The sequence below is a fragment of the Panthera onca genome, chromosome A2 (genome assembly GCF_046562875.1).
Source record: "Panthera onca isolate mPanOnc1 chromosome A2, mPanOnc1 haplotype 2, whole genome shotgun sequence".
Classification (NCBI taxonomy): domain Eukaryota; kingdom Metazoa; phylum Chordata; class Mammalia; order Carnivora; family Felidae; genus Panthera; species Panthera onca.
In genome coordinates this window covers 10,362,098-10,380,353 of record NC_138340.1, presented here as the reverse complement: position 1 = coordinate 10,380,353, position 18,256 = coordinate 10,362,098, and the positions used below count along the sequence as shown (strand labels likewise).

At 45.3% G+C, this 18,256-nt stretch overlaps 1 protein-coding gene across 4 annotated transcripts in view; it reads left to right on the top strand.

The window, feature by feature from the left end:
- Positions 1-18,256, top strand: part of ADGRE3 (adhesion G protein-coupled receptor E3) — a 49,908-nt gene that overhangs the window by 4,765 nt on the left and 26,887 nt on the right. For 3 of the 4 annotated variants that reach the window (XM_078443298.2, XM_078443296.2, XM_078443295.1), the window contains exons 2-5: positions 1,058-1,108; positions 2,743-2,868; positions 6,819-6,974; positions 11,626-11,663. In XM_078443298.2, the coding sequence (XP_078299424.1) occupies positions 1,058-1,108; positions 2,743-2,868; positions 6,819-6,974; positions 11,626-11,663 (371 nt within the window). The remainder of the gene's footprint in view (positions 1-1,057; positions 1,109-2,742; positions 2,869-6,818; positions 6,975-11,625; positions 11,664-18,256) is intronic. The other variant, XM_078443297.1, reaches the window with a different exon arrangement.

The window sequence follows — 18,256 nt, the reverse complement described above, 5'->3', positions numbered from 1 at the left end:
CTATAGGAGCCATTGGTTGGTTGTTCATATTGAAAGATTCCCACACCATTTGTGCCCACACCAATCATTGCCCAGGACCAGCTCCCACGACACTCCTGCCTGCCCAAATCCTGCCCTGGGACCCAACCCACCTCCGCATAATTGGGCATCTACATTAACGTCTGCTGGGGTAGAGAAGGGGGTCCAGAGTCCATTCTGATTGGCCGATTCCTGCACCATACCAGCTGTTAGTACTATCCTTGCAAATGGAAAATAATTCTAGATATTGGTATGTAATAAGAATGAAAAGAAGGCGAGGGGAGAACTAGCTATCAGAGTGGTGTCGGATTTCTCAGGAAAGGGAAAGAGAAGGCCACCCATCTATCCATTGTCTTCAGGTCTTTACCCGAGCAGGAACATGCTGATGATACCACCAGACGCTGGGAAGGTTTGGGGAAGAGGAAGGAGCACTTGATCAGCCACAGTAGAGGCAGCCCACATTTCCCAAGAAGGCAAAAACAATACTTCCCTTCTAAGAAGTGTTTCTAGAACCTTGCCCATCTTCCCTCAAGAGGAAGACTGATTCTTATCCACATAAATCTGAGTGGATTGGCGACTTGCTTGTAACCAGGAGAATGTGATAGGAGTGGGGTTTCATGGCTTCCAGGGCTGGATCTTAACAGGACACATAGCCCGTTGGCGGGGAAACTCCTTCTTAGAGTTCTGAACTGCCATGGAAGCTGCCTGCCCAAGGTTGCCATGTTGGGAGGAAGGCCAAACTCCCCAAGTCTAAGGCTACATAAAGGGGTGACAATGCACAGTCCGTTCCCAGCTGCTCCAGCCCCAGCCACTGCCTAACTGCAACCGTGTAAGAAACCCCAAGCCAGAATCACGCAGCTGAGCCCTTCCCAAAGCACAGAAATCATGAGAGATGATAAATGGACCTTGCTGTTTTAAGCCACTACATTTTGTGATGGTTTTTACGTAGCAGTGGATAGCGGGTACACAGCCCTTGGGGAATTTCCTGGAATCTTTCCACGGCCATGTCACATGTCTCCCTTCTGCTTCCCTGTTCCAGGACTCTGTTTCCTGCTGAGTTTGTCAGAAGTCATGGCTCGGATGACCAAAGGTAAGTGCTCAACGCCTGACTTCTCCACAGTCCGAGAACCAGGAAAGGTGGAGACCAAGGGTACATCTGGGACCACTCACATCCTCCAATGGGCTAGATCAAAGAGGCTTGTTCTCGGAGTAGAACTTGGGGATGCTTGCTCCGACGCGGGGCTCGAACCCACGGACCGTGAGATCATGACCTGAGCCGAAGTCAGACCCTTTAACCGACAGAGCCACCCAGGCGCCCCAGGTTTTATTTATTTATGTAATCTCTACACCCAATGTGGAGCTGGAACTCACGACCCCAGGATTAAGATTAAGATTAGGATTAAGCTCGAACTCATGACCCCACACGCTCTTCCAACGGAGTCGGCCAGGCACCCCTTAATGTATCTTTTTACTTTAGTGTCCTTTGTTCATTTGTTTTCAGTCACCACAATGTGCCCAGTGTCGAAATAGAACAGAGGCTAAAACACACAAAGGAAGTGAAGTGAGCACTCCAGAGGGGAGAGACAGAGCAGGATGGTAATCGTTTTATTCTGATAATAAGCGAGGCACCAAAACAAAAACAAAAAAAAATAAACAAGATGACTTAAGGCTAACTTTAATCGCCTAGAGATCTCACTAGATTCTGATTCAGCAGGTGTAAGGGTGGGGCCTGAGCTTCTGCATTTCTAACCAACTGCTGGGGGATGCATTCTGAGTAGTCAGACTGCATTGTGGCCCCCATCAGGTTCCCAGTCCCCTCTCCCTGTGAACACCGCATAGGGAGTGTTCGAGATACTTCCTCGGCTCCAATCATTCCCAAGAGGGCCCACCTTAAGATCATTAGCGTATCTCTGTCTATTTGGAGTCATACATAGACTTGCAAAGATAATATGAACCCGTATCCAAATATACCTCCTGTGGGTCCCTACACTTTCAAGTTTTTATAATCCTAGCTGATACGTCTTGTGTGCCAGGCACTGCCCAACACACTTTACATGTATTAATTCATTTACTCTTCACAACAATCCATTTTACAGATGAGGGTACAAGGCACAGAGAGATGCAAAGACACACGGCTGATAAGTTGTGGAGCCAGGATCGACCCCAGGGTCTTAACCAATCCATTCCCCCCTTTTAAAGATTCTGCAATGGGGGTGCCTGGGTGGCTCAGTGGGTTAAGCGTGCAACTCCTGATTTCGGCTCACATCATGATCTCACCGTTGGTGAGACCGAGCCCTGCAGAGGGCTCTGCACTGACAGTGCAGAACCTGCTTGGGATTCTCTCTCTCTCTCTCTCTCTCTCTCTCTCTCTCTCTCCCCCTCCCTCCCTCTCTCTCAAAATAAGTAAATAAAAACTTAAATAACTAAATAAGTAAAAATAAAAATCCTGTGCCGATCTTGAGAATAACACCATTATATTGCATTGAAATTTTTGTGTGAAAATTAACGCCAGCTCCAGACCTCTGTCATGCAAACGAATCCTCACTTTGTTCTGTAACTTGGGTCTCGTAGCTCTCGTTTTGTAATGTACTTAAGATCTCAAAGGAGGAAAAGGGTGTAACCTTCCTCATCCTGGAGAGGCCCCAGTCAGAGAGGCAAAGCCAAATGGTAACATACATCTCTCAACCCCGGTGACATCTGACCTGCCCCCTCTTTTCCCTGCAGCAGCTACCTGTCCACAGTGCCCCCAACACGCTTTCTGTGTCCACGGCACTTACTGTACCTGCGACTCTGGATACGCTTCCGACTCTGGGAAGAAATTCTTCACATTCCCCCTTGAGACATGCAATGGTAAAGGGGTAATTTTCAAACCACCCGGTGGCGGGAGTGGAAGGGAGGTAGCATGGGGACTGCTGTGGGTGGAGACTGCCACGCGGAAAAATCTATTGGCTCAAGACTCATCAAGAAAGAAATGCTTCCGGGGCACCTCGATGGCTCAGTCAGTTAAGTGTCTGACTTGGGCTCAGGTCATGATTTCATGGTTCCTGAGTTTGAGCCCCGCATTGGGCTCTCTGCTGTCAGCACAGAACCTGCTTGGGATCCTCTGTCTCCCTCTCTCTCTGCCCATCCCCCCACAGGCGTGGGTGTTTTCTTTCCTCTCTCTCTCTCTCTCTCTCTCTCTCTCTCTCTCAAAAATTAAATAAACTTAAAAGTAACGTCTTTAAGAAGGGGGGAAAGGAGGGAGAAAGGAAAGGAGGAAGGAGAAAGAAAAGAAAAGAAAGAAAAAGAAAGAAAGAAAGAAAAAGAGGAAGGGAGGAAGGGAGGGATGAAAGAGAGAAAAAGGAAAGAAAGAAAGAAAGAAAAGAAAGAAAGGGAAAGAAGAGAAAGAAAGGGAAAGAAACAAAGAGGGGAGGAAGGGAGGGAGGAAAGGGAAGAAAGAAACAAACAAAGAAAAGACAAAAAGGGAGGGAGGAAAGAGAAAAAGAAAGAAAAGGGAAGAAGGAAAGGAGGGAGGAAAGAGAGAAAGAAAGAGGAAAGGGAGGAAGGAAGGGAGGGAGGAAAGAAAAAGAAAGAGAGAAGGGAGGAAGGAAGGGAGAGAGGAAAGAGAGAAAGAGAAAGAGGGAAGGGAGGGAGGGAGGAAAGAGAAAAAAAGAAAGGAAGGAAGGAAGGAAGGAAGGAAGGAAAGAAAGAAGGAAAGAAAGAAAAGGGAAGGGAGGAAGGGAGGGACGAAAGAGAGAAAAAGGAAAGAAAGAAAGAAGAGAAAAGAAAGAAAAAGAGGGAAGGAAGGGAGGGAGGAAAGAGAAAGGAAGAAAGAAAGGAAAGAAAGGGAGGGAGGAAAGAGAAAAAGAAAGAAAAAGGGAATGGAGAAAGGAAGGGAGGGAGGAAAGAGAAAGAGAGAGGAAGGGAGGGAGGAAAGAAAGAAAGAGAGAGGGAAGGGAGGAATGAAGGGAGGGAGGAAAGAGAGAAAGAAAAAGAAAGAGGAAAGGGAGGAAAGAAAGAAAGGGAGGAAAGAGAAAAAGAGGGAAGGGAGGAAGGAAGGGAGGGAGGAAAGAAAGAAAAAGAGAGAGGGAAGGGAGAAAGGGAAGAAATAAAGGAAAAGAAAGAAAGAAAGAAAGAAAAAGAAAGAAAGAAATTCACGAAATCAGCATCTTCTTTCATTTATTTGGAGGTTCTGATAGACTTTTCCATCCCCTTCACGGCGACCTCCTCTTCTCTTAATTTCATAATCACACACGAGTGTCTGTGCCATCATCTTCCAAACTCAGCAGTTACAACCCCCGCCGAGATGCACTGTTTTCCCCAGCAAGACGCTTCGTTTCAGGTAAAGGAATGAAGAGCAAACTCACCGTGATGGGCACCGAGTAGGCCCACGGTGGGCACAAACCCACCGTGATGGGCACGCAACAAGCGTAGGGTCAGGCACTATTTACCTGAAACTAATACAACACTGTGTGTTAACGATACAGAAATTTAAAAAAAAAAAAAAAAAAGCTGCTTCATTTCACCCTTGCTTCCCCTCCCCCAGGAAAGAAGTGAGATCCGGAGAACGCTGTTGTCTCACCCCCCTCCTTAGCTCCCCGGCCACATCCCCGTGAAGTTCACATTTTCTCAGGGTTCCCTGCTCGCCCCTGCTTCCCCTGCCCTGCCTTTGCCCACAGGCTGAGGTTTCTCTTCTTCCTGGTTTCACGCTTGCCATCTGTCCTTTATTTGGGGCACTTTGTCCTGTGCTTGCTTAGCGCCGGGCGCTCTCTCCGCTGTTCACTTTCGCCAGAAGGTTCTATCCTGCCCAGGTGGGGAGTGTTCCGTCCTCTTATCCACGTGATCCATCAGCGACCCTCCCACGGATCACAGAACTGTCTTCAAGCTTGCGGGGCTGCAGAGGGAACGCAGCACCATCTGAGGCTCATTCCTCTGTGGCCACTTCTGTCTCACGCTCACTGAGGTTCCTCGCCGGCTCCCCAGGGAGAACATCCTTACTTTCCATTGGCTTAGGGGTGCAACCTGAAAGCTGACACGGGGAGGCTGGGGGACAGAGTGCCTGCGAGATGGGAACGAGACTGTCACCTCTGGCTTCCTCAAAAGAGAATGGCTATGGAGCAGACAGCAAAGCTCATCTGCGACGCTATGTCACAGTCTGAAAATTCCCCATTTCGTGTTTGCCAGATCGGATGGGGACGTCCTCACCACCCGCGTGACATTTGGAAAGGGGCTACGGGGACCCTCAGGACTGGAGACATGTTGACTTAATCAAGACATTCTCCCTCAGTCGGTTAATCTAGCAGGTGTATTACTCTGCCCGGGTTGCTGTAACAAAACACCACGGACCAGGCAGCTTAAACAACAGAAGTTTATTTTCTCGCCATTCTGGAGGCTGGGAAGCCCACGGTCAAGGTTCTGGCAGTTCTCTTTTCTGGGGAAAACCTCTCTTCCTGGCTTGAAGGTGTCTGTCTCCTTGCTGTCTCTTCACATGGCCTTTCCTCACTGCACACACACAGTGGTCGGGCAGGGAAGGAAGCCCTCTTGTCTCTTCTTCTACAGACACTAATCCTATCAGATCAGGGCCCCATTCTCATGATCGCATTTAGCCTGTTCCATCCTTAGAGACCCCATTTCCAAACACAGCCACACCGGGAGTTAGGGTTTCAACATATTGAATTGAGGAGACCTACAAACATTCATAACAGCAGACATGGTCAGTATTCCACTTTAGATGCCCTCAGCCTTGGCCACTCTTTTGCCAAGTCTAAGGCTCTCTCTGGCTACCGGAGACCACTCAGCTCATGCTCAGGACAGGTGGGAGTATCAGAGAGTAAGCTATCCCTGCAAGCACTGCTTTCCCGATAAATGGTAAGATTGGGCAGACAAAAGCATTATCAACCGTAGCCAGAGCATGGAAAGAGCCCAAGCATCCATCACTTGATGAGGGGATAAAGAAGATGTGGTATATCTATACAGTGGACTGTTACTCCACCATAAAAAAGAAGGAAATCTTGCCACTTGCAATGATGTGGATGAAACTGGCGTGTATTGTGCTGAACAAAATAAGTCAGGGGGAGATAGATACCATGATTTTGTTCATATGTGGAATTTAAGAAGCAAAACAGATGAGCATAGGGGAAGGGGAAAAGAGAGAGAGAGGGAGGCAAACCATAAGAGATTCTTAGCTATAGAGAATAAACCGAAGGTTGATGGAGGGAGGTGGGAGGGGGTAAGCTAGATGGGTGATGGGCATTAAGGAGGGATGTGCACCGAGTAACGTGTTGCGATGAGCACTGGGTGATGTGTGGAAGTGACGAATCACCAAATTCTACTCCTGAAACCAATATTACGCTATATGTTAACTAACTACAATTTAAATTAAAACTTAAAAGAGAAAAAGATTTCGCCGATAAATATCCCAGCCCCCCACCCCTTGGAAAGTGCCTCTGAAGTGTGCGCTCTACACCACCTCCCAGAGGTTCACAGGGGAATTGAGTCCCTATCGCCCACAATGGAAACTTAGCTCTTTATTTTCTGCCTTCCTTTCCCTGTCTCATTTCACCACCTCCCTTCCAGTGTTTTCTGAGATCACCTCCCACATGAAGTACTTGCCCATGAATTCTTATCTCAATGCCTGCTTCTCAGAGAACCCAACCAAAGTCAACGAGGAAAGGGAAGAACAAAGACAACCCATTACCTTGACTGAGTTGTCCTGGAAAGCCAGGACAGACCCTGGTGGGACGGGTATAGCCTCTGGCACGTATTAGATGCTCCATAAATCTTTGTCAAATGAATGTCTAAATTCCTCTTTTGTGTTCCAGACATTGATGAATGTAAACCACCCATTAGCGTATATTGTGGACTTAACGCTGCATGCCAGAATGTCGAAGGAAGTTTCCACTGCCACTGTAATCCTGGGTACAAACTCCTCTCTGGGGACACACAATTCAAGAATTCCAATGAGAACACTTGTCAAAGTAAGAAACGTCTTGTCTTCCTGTCTCCCTTCTTTGTTTTTCATTGAATCTAATGCCAGAAAGTGTGTGTGTGTGTGTGTGTGTGTGTGTGTGTGTGTGGTGAGGCTAGGACATGTTTCCATTTTCTGGAGGTAAATCAATGATGGAAAGAGGAGGAAAAAAAGGAAAGAAGGAAGTATAGAGAAATAATGGGGTTAATAAGACAAGTGGCCTTTGGAAATGGGGGTAATGAGGTGCTAAGACAGGATTCTTTGAATTGCAAAGAGGAACTCACTCAGGCTAACTTAAGCAGAAAAGATGAATTTATGATATCGGATTACACAATTGGATATGATATTGGATTACACAATTGGATTGTATGATATTGGATACACAATTATTGGATGTGTCTTGCAACTCGAGGACAAAAATACAGCTGGGCTTCTGGAATGAACTGAAACAGGGACTCTAGTGCACACGATCAGGGCACCTCAGTCTCTGATACTCTTTGGGTCTGCCCCTTTCTTCTTTTTCACCACAAACTGGCTTTCTCTGCCTTCTTAGTCCGCAGGACAGGAAATATGGCCGCCAAGTCCAAATCTTACCGTGGTTAATGATCCAAGCACCCAAAGATCAATCAGTTGACTCTTTTTTGGATCTAATTGCAGATTGTTTGGAAATGTACCAATTAGTCCAGTTTGAGTCATATGCCCACCTTTGGATCTCTGTCCAGAAGAGGCACCATCTTGTATAAGCATGAGCACTCTCACGGAAACCACATAGACAGGGAAACCTTTGCACAAGAAATATGGGAGATGATAGCTAGAAGAAGCGAGGGGTAGATGGTAGGGTAGGAACATCCTGAACTTACCTCCCCCCATGAAGACACCAAAGCTGCAACTACATTAGAGCAACTCTCTCTGAGAGCGACCCGAAGACTAGCCGAACAGCTCTTCCGCAGGTAAAGACACGGAAATAAAGCCACATCAAGGAGGGTAACAGCAGCAAAACACGGTCAGGTCAGGAACCAAAACCCCCATTGCGGTGACCCACAGGCTGGAGGGATGTCACAAGTACAAAGGTTCTCCCTGAGCAGCAGGGCGTTCAGGCTCCACATCATGCAACACCCATCTGGGGAGCTTGCCTTCCTGGCGCAGTTCCTGCGCCAGGAAGGCAAGCTCCCAGAATGTCTGGCTTTGAAAATCAATAGGGCATATCTATCAATAATTCCTTTAAACGTAAATGCTCCAATCAAAAGACATAGGGTGACTGAATGGATTTAAAAACCAAGACGCATCTATCTGCTCCCTGTAAGAGACTCACTTCAGACCTAAAGACACATGCAGATCGGGGGCATCTGGGTGGCTCAGTCGGTTGAGTGACTGACTTCGGCTCAAGTCATGATCTTGTGGTTCGTGAGTTCAAGCCCCACATCAGGCTGGCAGCTATCAACTTGTCAGCATGCAGCCCACTTCAGATCTTCTGTCCCCTTCTCTCTTCCCTCCCCAAAATAAAATAAAATAAAATAAAATAGAATGGAATAAAATAAAATAAAATAAAATAAAATATGAAGACACATGCAGATTGAACATGAAGGGATGGACAAAGATATTCAAGAAAACGTAAATAAACCAGCAAACCAAAAGCTGAGGTAGTGATACTTAGACTAGATAAACTTTAAAATAAGGACTGCCATTATATAATGATGAAGGGATCAATCCAATAAGAGGATATAACAATGGCAAATACATATGCACCCAACATAGAAGCACCTAAATATATGAAGCAAATGTTAACAGACATAAAGGGGAAAATTGGCAGTAATACTCGATAGTAGGGGGCTTTAACACCCCCACTTACATCGTTGGATAGATCATCCAGACCAAAAATCAGTAATGGAACAGCGGCTTTGAATGACACGTGAGACCCGGTGGACTTAACAGATATATTCAGAACATTTCTTCCCAAAACATCAGAATACACATTCTTTCCAAGTGCACACAGAGCAGTCTCCGGATAGTTCTATGTTAGAGGCCACAATGCAAGTTCTCAGTGCATTTAAGAAGATTGAAATCTTCCAAATTTCAAGATCAAGATCAAGATCAAGAGTCACATGCTCCACCCACCGAGCCAGCCAGGCGCCCCTGACCCAAAATCTTAGGGACACAGCAAAAGCAGTTCTAAGAAGGAAGTTTATAGTAATACAGGTCTACCCCAAGAGACAAAAAAAAAAAAAGAGAAAAGATCTCAAACACTAAACCTTATACCTAAAGGAATTAGGGAAAAAAAAGAAAAGAGCTCAAAGTTAGTAGAAGGACGAAAATAATAAAGATCAGAGCAGATGTACTAACAGGTATTTATCCAAAGGATACAAAAATGCGGATTCAAAGAGGCACCTGCACCCCAATGTTTGTAGCAGCACTATCAGCAATAGCCAAATTGTGGAAAGCGCCCAAATGTTTATCAACTGATGAGTGGATAAAGAAGATGTGGTGTATATATACAATGGAATACTATTTAGCGATGAAAAAGAATGAAACCTTGCCATTTGTGACAACCGTAGATGGAACTAGAGTGTATTATGCTAAGCGAAATAAGTCAATCAGAGAAAGACAAATATATGCTTTCACTCATATGTAGAATTTAAGAAACACAGCAGATGAACACAGGAGAAGGAGAGGAAAAATAAGATAAAAACAGAGAGGGAGGCAAACCGTAAGAGACCCTTAGATACAGACAACAAACTGAGGGTTGCTGGAGGGGAGGTGGGGGGTGGGTGAAACGGGTGAGGCCGTTAAGGAGGGCACTTGTTGGGATGAGCACTGGGTGTTGTACGTAAGTGATGAATCGCTAAATTCTACTCCTGAAACCAATATTACACTATATGTTGACTAATTTGAATTTAAACAAATAAATTTAATTTAAAAAAATAAATAAAATGATATTCTACCAAAAAAAAAAAAATCAGAGCAGAAATAAATTAAATAAAGACTTCAAAAAAACAATAGAAAAAATCAGTGAAACTAAGAGAGGGTTCTTTGAAAAGATAAACATGTGATAAACCTGTAGGCAGGCTCATCGAGAAAAAAAGAAATTCACTAATTCATGGGAATCAGTAGATACACCTCACAGGGTATAGATTTCACAGGGTGTTGCAAGGATTAAGTAAGGTTTAAATGAAATACTACCGTACAGAGCACTCAGGACACTGCCTACAAAGGTTTGCTAATGTGTTTCACATTTCATCTGGTTCTTATATATATATATACATATATATATATATATATACACACACACACATATATATACATATATATATGATATAACATATAATTATATGTAAATATAATTATATAATATATAATATAATTATATAATAAATATATAATATATTTTTATATAATAAAATTATATATATATTTTATATATATATTATATATATATAAACTCTCTGATCCTTCTAGGTAGACTTAACCTCAGTCTAATGGTTAACTGGGATGTCAGCATGTGTTGGCCTTTCCTCATTTTCCTCAAATAGAGATGGGGGTCCTCACAAAGTCCAAGAAGCTACGCACCAAGGTCTCATTAAGGGCTGATAACCAAAAACTGATACTCTTGTCTCAGTTGTCATTCGCAGCCAGCCTGAATTTTAAAACCAAAAGTATGTAATTTCCTGTCCCCTCGGCCATTACGGTTATTTTTGTCCAGCCAAGACTGAATTAAAGAATCTAGAGTTTACGTTTTCCTGCTTCCTCAATGCCAGAGTATCTCTACCCCAGCAATATTGGTATTTGGGGTCCAATCATTCTCTGTGGTCGGGAGCCACCGTGTGCATCGTAGCCTGTGAAGCAGCACCCCCAAGCCTCCACCGCTAGGTGCCAGTAGCGTTCCCCATCGCAAGTTGTGACGGCCAAAATGTCTCCAGCCATCGCCAACATCCCCTGGGGGCAAAATCACACCCACCCCACCCCACCCCCATCAAAAAACACTGCTTTCCACCAGGATAAGGAACTTGACTCTGATCTCTCAAAAGAGCACAACCTTGTCCGTGAACATAAAAAAACTGAGTTCAAAAGAAAAAAAAAAAAAAAAAAAAAAAGAACAAAAACCAGACTCTTAACTATAGAGAACAAACCAGGGGTTGCCAGAGGGGAGGTGGGTGGGGGGATGAGTAAAATAAGTGATGGGGATGAAAAGTACGCTTATCCTAATGAGCACTGAGTAATGTACAGAATTGTTAAGTTGGTATACTGCACACCTGAAACTAATGTAATGCTATATGTTAACAATACTGGAATTTAACAGGTAATAATAAAAATTTTTTAAAAATAAAGAAGGGCCGCCTGGGTGGCTCAGTCGGTTAAGCGTCCGACTTCGGCTGAGGTCATGATCTCACAGTTTGTGAGTTTGAGCCCTGCATCGGGTTCTGTGCTGATGGCTCAGAGCCTGGAGCCTGCTTCGGATTCTGTGTCTCCCTCCCTCTCTGCCCCTCCTCTACTGGCGCTCTGTCTCTCTGAAAAATAAATAAACAAAAAAAATGTTTTTAAATAAAAAAAAAAATAAACAGCATGGGTTTAGACCTTCTAAGTGCGAAGTTATTCACCCTGCCTGTCCACCTCTCTGCCCTTTCACTCTCAGTTCCAGCAGTAACTTCCCTTTATATCTTTTGCAGAAACCACTTCCTCAAAGACGACCAGAGACACGGAAGAGGTGAGTAGAAGTTGAGTCCTGGAACCCAGATAACAAGTATCCACAAAGCCCAAAATTAGCATGTGGGTGTGGATACCGTATACTATATGTGTGCTAGACATTGTATATCATACATATATGTGTCATATATATTTCATATTACATGTTAAGGTATATAATATATTTTAATATAGTTTTTAATTATAATAGAAAATAATTATGATATAATAGTACGATATTATATGTAATTTATATTATGTATAACTGAAATATGCATACGGGTTGCTGTGTTTATCACTATACGTACATTCCTATGTATCTCATGGCAGAGTTAGATAGAGTGTGTATGTCCATATGGATGTGTGTCTGTGTGTGTATGCTGCCCCCAAAAGATAGGATCTATCCCAGGCCGAGAAAGGTGGACTAAATGAAACTGTACACAGACCCAAATATCCAATAGCTTTAAAAAGATGGGGCTTGGGGCGCCTGGGTGGCCTAGTCGGTTGAGTGTCCGACTTCAGCTCAGGTCACGATCTCACGGTCCGTGAGTTCGAGCCCCGCGTCGGGCTCTGTGCTAACGCTCAGAGCCTGGAGCCCGTTTCAGATTCTGTGTCTCCCTCTCTCTCTGCTCCTCCCCCGTTCATGTTCTGTCTCTCTCTGTCTCAAAAATAAATAAACGTTAAAAAATAAAAATAAAAAATAAAATAAAAAATAAAAAGATGGGGCTTTATTACTTTCTTTATTTAAACGTTTTTATTTATTTTTAAGAGAGAGACACAGAGGTGAGTGGGGGAGGGGCAGAGAGAGAGGGAGACACAGAATCTGAAACAGGCTCTGGGCTCTGAGCTCTCAGCACAGAGCCCGATGCAGGGCTCGAACCCACGCACCGCGAAATCATGACCTGAGCCGAAGTCGGACGCTTGACTGACTGAGCCCCCCGGGCGCCCCGGGCTTTATTACTTTCTGACTTAACTAAGTCCAGGCCGGTGAGGCCTTTCAGGGTACCCACGTTCTTCCCATACTGCTGCTCCTCCATCCCCCAGCACCTTGTCCTCAATGATATGACCTAAAACAGGTTGCTCCAAAGCTGCATTTGTATTGGTGGGTGGTGGGGAGATAGAGTCCAGGGCAATTTGTCTGGAGCACAGGATGAAGAGGGAAGAGTTGGGAAAAGGGATACATCTACTCACTCTATAATATGCTAATGAAGTTGTGATCGTTTCCTTGGAGAGCTGTCTGAAAGCAACAATCCAGAAGCGGAAGGTAGCCCGGCCAAAAACTAGCTGCAAGGGAGGCTGGGACAACGTGGCCTTCAGACGGAGAACATGGTCCATATAAAATCTGAGGAACCCATTCAATGATGAAAAAGAAGGGGGAGGGGCGCCAGGGTGGCTCAGTCAGTTAAGTATCTGGCTCTTGGTTTCAGCTCAGGTCACGATCTCACGCCTCGTGAGTTCCAGTCCACATAGGGCTCTGTGATGACAGTGCGGAGTCTGCTTGGGATTCTCTCTCTCTCTCTCTCTCTCTCTGCCTCTCCCCTGCTCATTCTCTCTCTCTCTCTCTCTCTTTCAATCTCAATATAAATAAATAAACTTAAATTTTTTTTTTTAAATAAAAGGAAGGGGGAGGGGAATGGATACTGTAGGCAATTACAAGAGGCAGACCAAGAAAGTGCCTTTTAGGTAGCAATCACTTAGCATCTGTAAATGGACTCTGAATGTTAACAAAGGAAGGACCCATGTCTCTGAGAATCTATAGTCTAGCGGAATGGGCTGGTCCCTTCCTCTCCCCACTCCCCACCCTCACCCTGCTCTACTCCAGAGGGACTGCTCACACCTTGACCTCCAAGCTCCAGGCCTCCAGGTACATGCTGCTGTCTCTACCTGAAACTCTGGTCCCAGTACCTCACCTGGCTGGCTTCCTTCCTCTCTTCTCTGCTCAAGACTCAATTCAAGCATCACATCCCCCTGGATGGCCTCCGTAAGCCCTCCCATATGAGTTAATACCCCCTTCCCCAGGTTCTTCTGCTGGAGGGATGCGGAGGTCAGAAGTACGGTCAGAGGTTCAAATCTCAGCACTTCAGTGGCAAGTGACATGGGCAAAATGACACAACCTTTCTGTATTAGCCAGGGATCTCCAGAGAAACAGAACCAACAGGGGACCCAGAAGAAAGAGATATGTTATAAGGAACTGGCTCATGCGATTATGGAGCACCACATGTCCCAAGATACGCAGTAAACAAGCCAGAGATTCAGGACATCCAATGGTGTTGTTCCACTTCAAACCCAGAGGCCTGAGACCCAGAAGAGCTGACGTTTCAGGCAAGCATGAAGGAAACAAAACCTCTGTCCCAGCTCAAGGCAGTCAAGCAGGCAGTCAGGCAGAAGAAAGTTCCCTCTTGCTCAGACATCTTGTTCTATTCAGGCCCTCAACCAATTGGACGAGGCCCACTCACGTTGGGGAGGGCAATCAGTCCATCTACCCATCCAAATGTTCATTTCATCCAGAAACACTCTCACAGACACACCAAGGGTCATGCTTGACCAAATATAGCTGGGTACTCTCTGACCCAGCCAAGTTGACACATAAAATTAACCATCACACTCTCCAAGACTGATTTAGTCATCTGTAAGATGGGGTAATAATGGCCTCTACCTCCTTGGAAGGATGGAAAGGTTAAATGAAATAATACATGTGGAGTACTTAGCAGGGTGCCTGGTCCATAGTATACCTTCTTCCGTCCAGGTTCTCCATTGTTCTCTCTGGTGGGCCCACAACCGTCACAGTCATGTGTTTTCACCACCTACACAGTGAGCTTCTTGAGGGCAGGAATCAGCCCAAGCCCGCACTGGGAGTGCAACAAGTGTTCACTGAAGTAGTGAACAAATAATCGTGTAATTATCATGTAACAGGAACATTTCGTTATGAAGTTTCATTGCCCATTTCCTCAAACAGTGAAACATAGCGGGGCACCTAGATGGCTCAATCAGTTGAATATCCAACTCTTGATTTCAGCTCAGGTCATGATCGCGGGGTTGTGGGACTGAACCCCATGTGGGGGGCTCCACCCTGATTGAGATTCTCTGTCTCCCTCTCCCTCTCTCCCCTGCTTGCTCTCTCTCTCTCTCTCTCTTTCTCTCTAAAATAAAATTTTAAAAAAAGGTAAACATAGAATTACCATATGACCCAGCAATTCCACTCCTAGGAATATACCCAAGGGAACTGAAGGCAGAGACTCAGACACTTGCACGCCTATGTTCATAGCCACACTATTCACAGTAGTCAAAAGGAAGAAACAGCCCAAGTGTCCATCAATAGATGAATGGATTTTTAAAAAGTAGATCCCCAGGGTAGAAACTTATTGAGTCATAAAAAGGAGTAAAGCTCTGATTCACGTTACAACATGGGTAGACCTTGAAACCATCATGCTGGGTGAAGGAAGCCAGACACAAAAGGTCACGTAGTGTAAGGTTCCATTTCTATGAAACGTCCGGGACAGGCAAATCCACTAAAGCAGATTAGCAGTGTCCAGAGGCTGGGGGGAGGGGGCGTGGGGAGTGATCGCTTCATGGGTTTTATCTTGGGATGCTGGAAATGTTTTGGAACTACACAGAGGTGGTGGTTGCACCACCTCGTGCATATTCTAAGTTGCCCCGCACCGTATACTTTAAGAGGGTGCATTTCGCATTTCGTGTTGTCCAAAGTACATCCCAGTTAACAAAATGCGCTGCCAGAAAAAGGTGCAAAGTCCTCTCGCTGGATCAGACACTACAATAGCAATTCTGAAGGGCAGATGCTCTGGTGCCTACCCTGTACGAATGAGTTTCAACCACGAACATCTCAGCTGTCATTTAGTGGACAGAGGTATGTTTTCTATGGAGGCTGCTTGTAAACTAGCAAACTCAGCTCAGGATTTCCACAAAGCTCAGACCAAAGGAGCCAAACCTTAAAAAGATTTACTCAAACCCTGGTTCTGAATGTTCCTGCAGCCCTTTTTTGTATATCACTCTGCTTATAACTCTTCGGTGCAGTTGCATTTTCCTCCTAAGAGCATCCACGCCGCCCATGAACTCTGAGCACCTACGTCCGCCAGGGACTGTTCTAGATGCTGTTTCGTGAAGAAGACAAAGTCCCTGTCCTGATGGGTTTTACTGCCTAGTAACTGAACACGCAGGCCTACCTCGTGTTGTTGGGATTCATTTTACTGCACTTCGCAGGTATCGTGTTTTTAACAAATTGAAAGTTTGGGGAGTCCCCCCCCCCCCCAGCTACGGAACAAGCCTGTTGGCGTCATTTTTCCGACAGCATTTGCTCACTTCGTGTCTTTGTGTCACATTTTGATCATTTTCACAGTATGTCAAACTTTTTCATTGTTATTACATCTGTTATGTTGATCTGTGATCAGTGATCATGAGCTGCTGAAAGCTCAGGGGACGATTAGCATTTTTTAGCAATAAAGTATTTTTTACTTAAGGTTTGCACACTTTTTTTTTTAATTTTTTTTTCTTAATGTTTTTATTTATTTTGGAGACAGAGAAAGACAGAGCATGAGCAGGGAAGGGGCAGAGAGAGAGGGAGACACAGAATCAGAAGCAGGCTCCAGGCTCTGAGCCATCAGCACAGAGCCCGACGCAGGGCTCGAACTCACAGACTGTGAGATCATGACCTGAGCTGAAGTCGGACGCTCAACTGACTGAGCCACTCAGGCGCCCCAAGGTTTGCACACTTTTTATGTTGATTGATTGGTTGGCTTTTTTTTTTAATGTTTATTTATTTTTGAGAGAGAGAGAGAGTCAGAGTGTGAGCAGGGGAGGGACAGAGAGAGAAGGAGACACAGAACCTGAAGCAGGCTCCAGGCTCTGAGCTGTCAGCACAGAGCCCAACGCGGGGCTCGAACCCACGGACCGCGAGATCATGACCTGAGCTGAAGTCAGATGCTTAACCGACTGAGCCACCCGGGCGCCCTTAAAGTTTTTATTTTAATGCCAGTTAGTTAACATACAGTGTTATATTAGTTTTAGGTGGACACGATAGTGATTCGACAATTGCACACATCAGCCGGTGGTCATGGGTTAAATAGGTGATGGAGATTAAGGAGTGCACTTGCGGTGAGCACTGGGTGACGTGAGGCTTGTACATTTTTTAGACATGCTGCTATTGCACACTTCATAGACTACAGTATAGTGTAAGCAAAACTTTTATAGGTACTGGGAAACCAAAAAGTTCATTTGAATAGCTTTACCGTGCTATTCACTTTACTACCAGGGTCTGGAACCAAACCTGCAATCTCTGAGGTGCGTCGGTACCCACAAATCCCCTGGGAAACTGGGTGAAATGCAGATTTGGACTCATGCCCCAAGAGTCTGCATTCCAAACAGGCTGCCAGGTGATGCTGATGCCGCTGGTCCAAGGACCACGCTCTAAGTACAAGGATGTGGGGATTCGCATAAAAATAGCCTTTCAAGTCTGCCTATATTACGATTTTGTTACACCTATATTTATAAAATTCCACCGCAGCCCTTCATTCTTTTCACCCTCTGTCTCATGTCTTTGCTTCACTTCGTAGATGAATTTCTTGATTTAAAAAGGCCAGTTAGAATGAATGTCTTTTCTTTTCCTCTCTTTTTGTTTTTTGGTTTTTGTTTTGTTTTGTTTGTTCATTTTTTTTTAATTTTTTTTTAACATTTTATTTATTTTTGAGACAGAGACAGAGCATGAACAGGGGAGGGTCAGAGAGAGGGAGACACAGAAGCTGAAACAGGCCCCAGGCTCTGAGCCGTCAGCACAGAGCCTGACGCGGGGCTCGAACTCACGGACCGTGAGATCATGCCCTGAGCCGAAGTCGGACGCTTAACCGACTGAGCCACCCAGGCGCCCCTTGTTTGTTCATTTTTGCACAAGGAAAGAAACTGCTAGAAGACATATTCCCATAGGGCTTTTTTTTTTTTAAAGCTTATTTATTTATTTATTTTGAGAGGGTGGGGGGAAGGAGCCGAGAGAGAGAATCCCAAGCAGGCTCCTCACTGCCAGTGCAGAGCCTGATGCGGGGGCTTGAACCCACAAACCTTGAGATCACGACCTGAGCAGAAGTGGGAAGTTTAACCAACTGGGAACTCAAGTGCCCCTAGGACGACTTTTGAGCTATAACAACTTCACTTTTCCTCAGCTTTGGCACCACTGACATCTGGGCCTGAGTCATTCTTTACCACGGTGTGGGGGAGGGCTGTCCTGTGCCTTTTAGGGTGTTCAGCGGCTTCTCTGGCCCCCACCCACTGAGCATCCCTCGGTGGTGACAATCCAGATGTCTCTAGACATCACCAAATGTCGCTGGGAGGCCAAAATCGCCCTACTGGAGCACCACTGTTTTATTCCTCGCAAGCTTACCACTCCCCTGATGGTAAAAGACGTTCATAATAACTATCCGCATCTGGACACAGACACTGTTCTTCGAAGATGGCATCTCTTATTCATTTAATCTTCCCCAAAACTCTAGGGCGTCCTTTTACTGTCCCCATCCTTATAAGAGGAGACCAAGGCACAGAGCAATCGAGTTATTTTTCCAAGTTTATGCAGCTGGTCAGTGGCAGAGACAAGATTCAAGCCGGGTCCTCTGG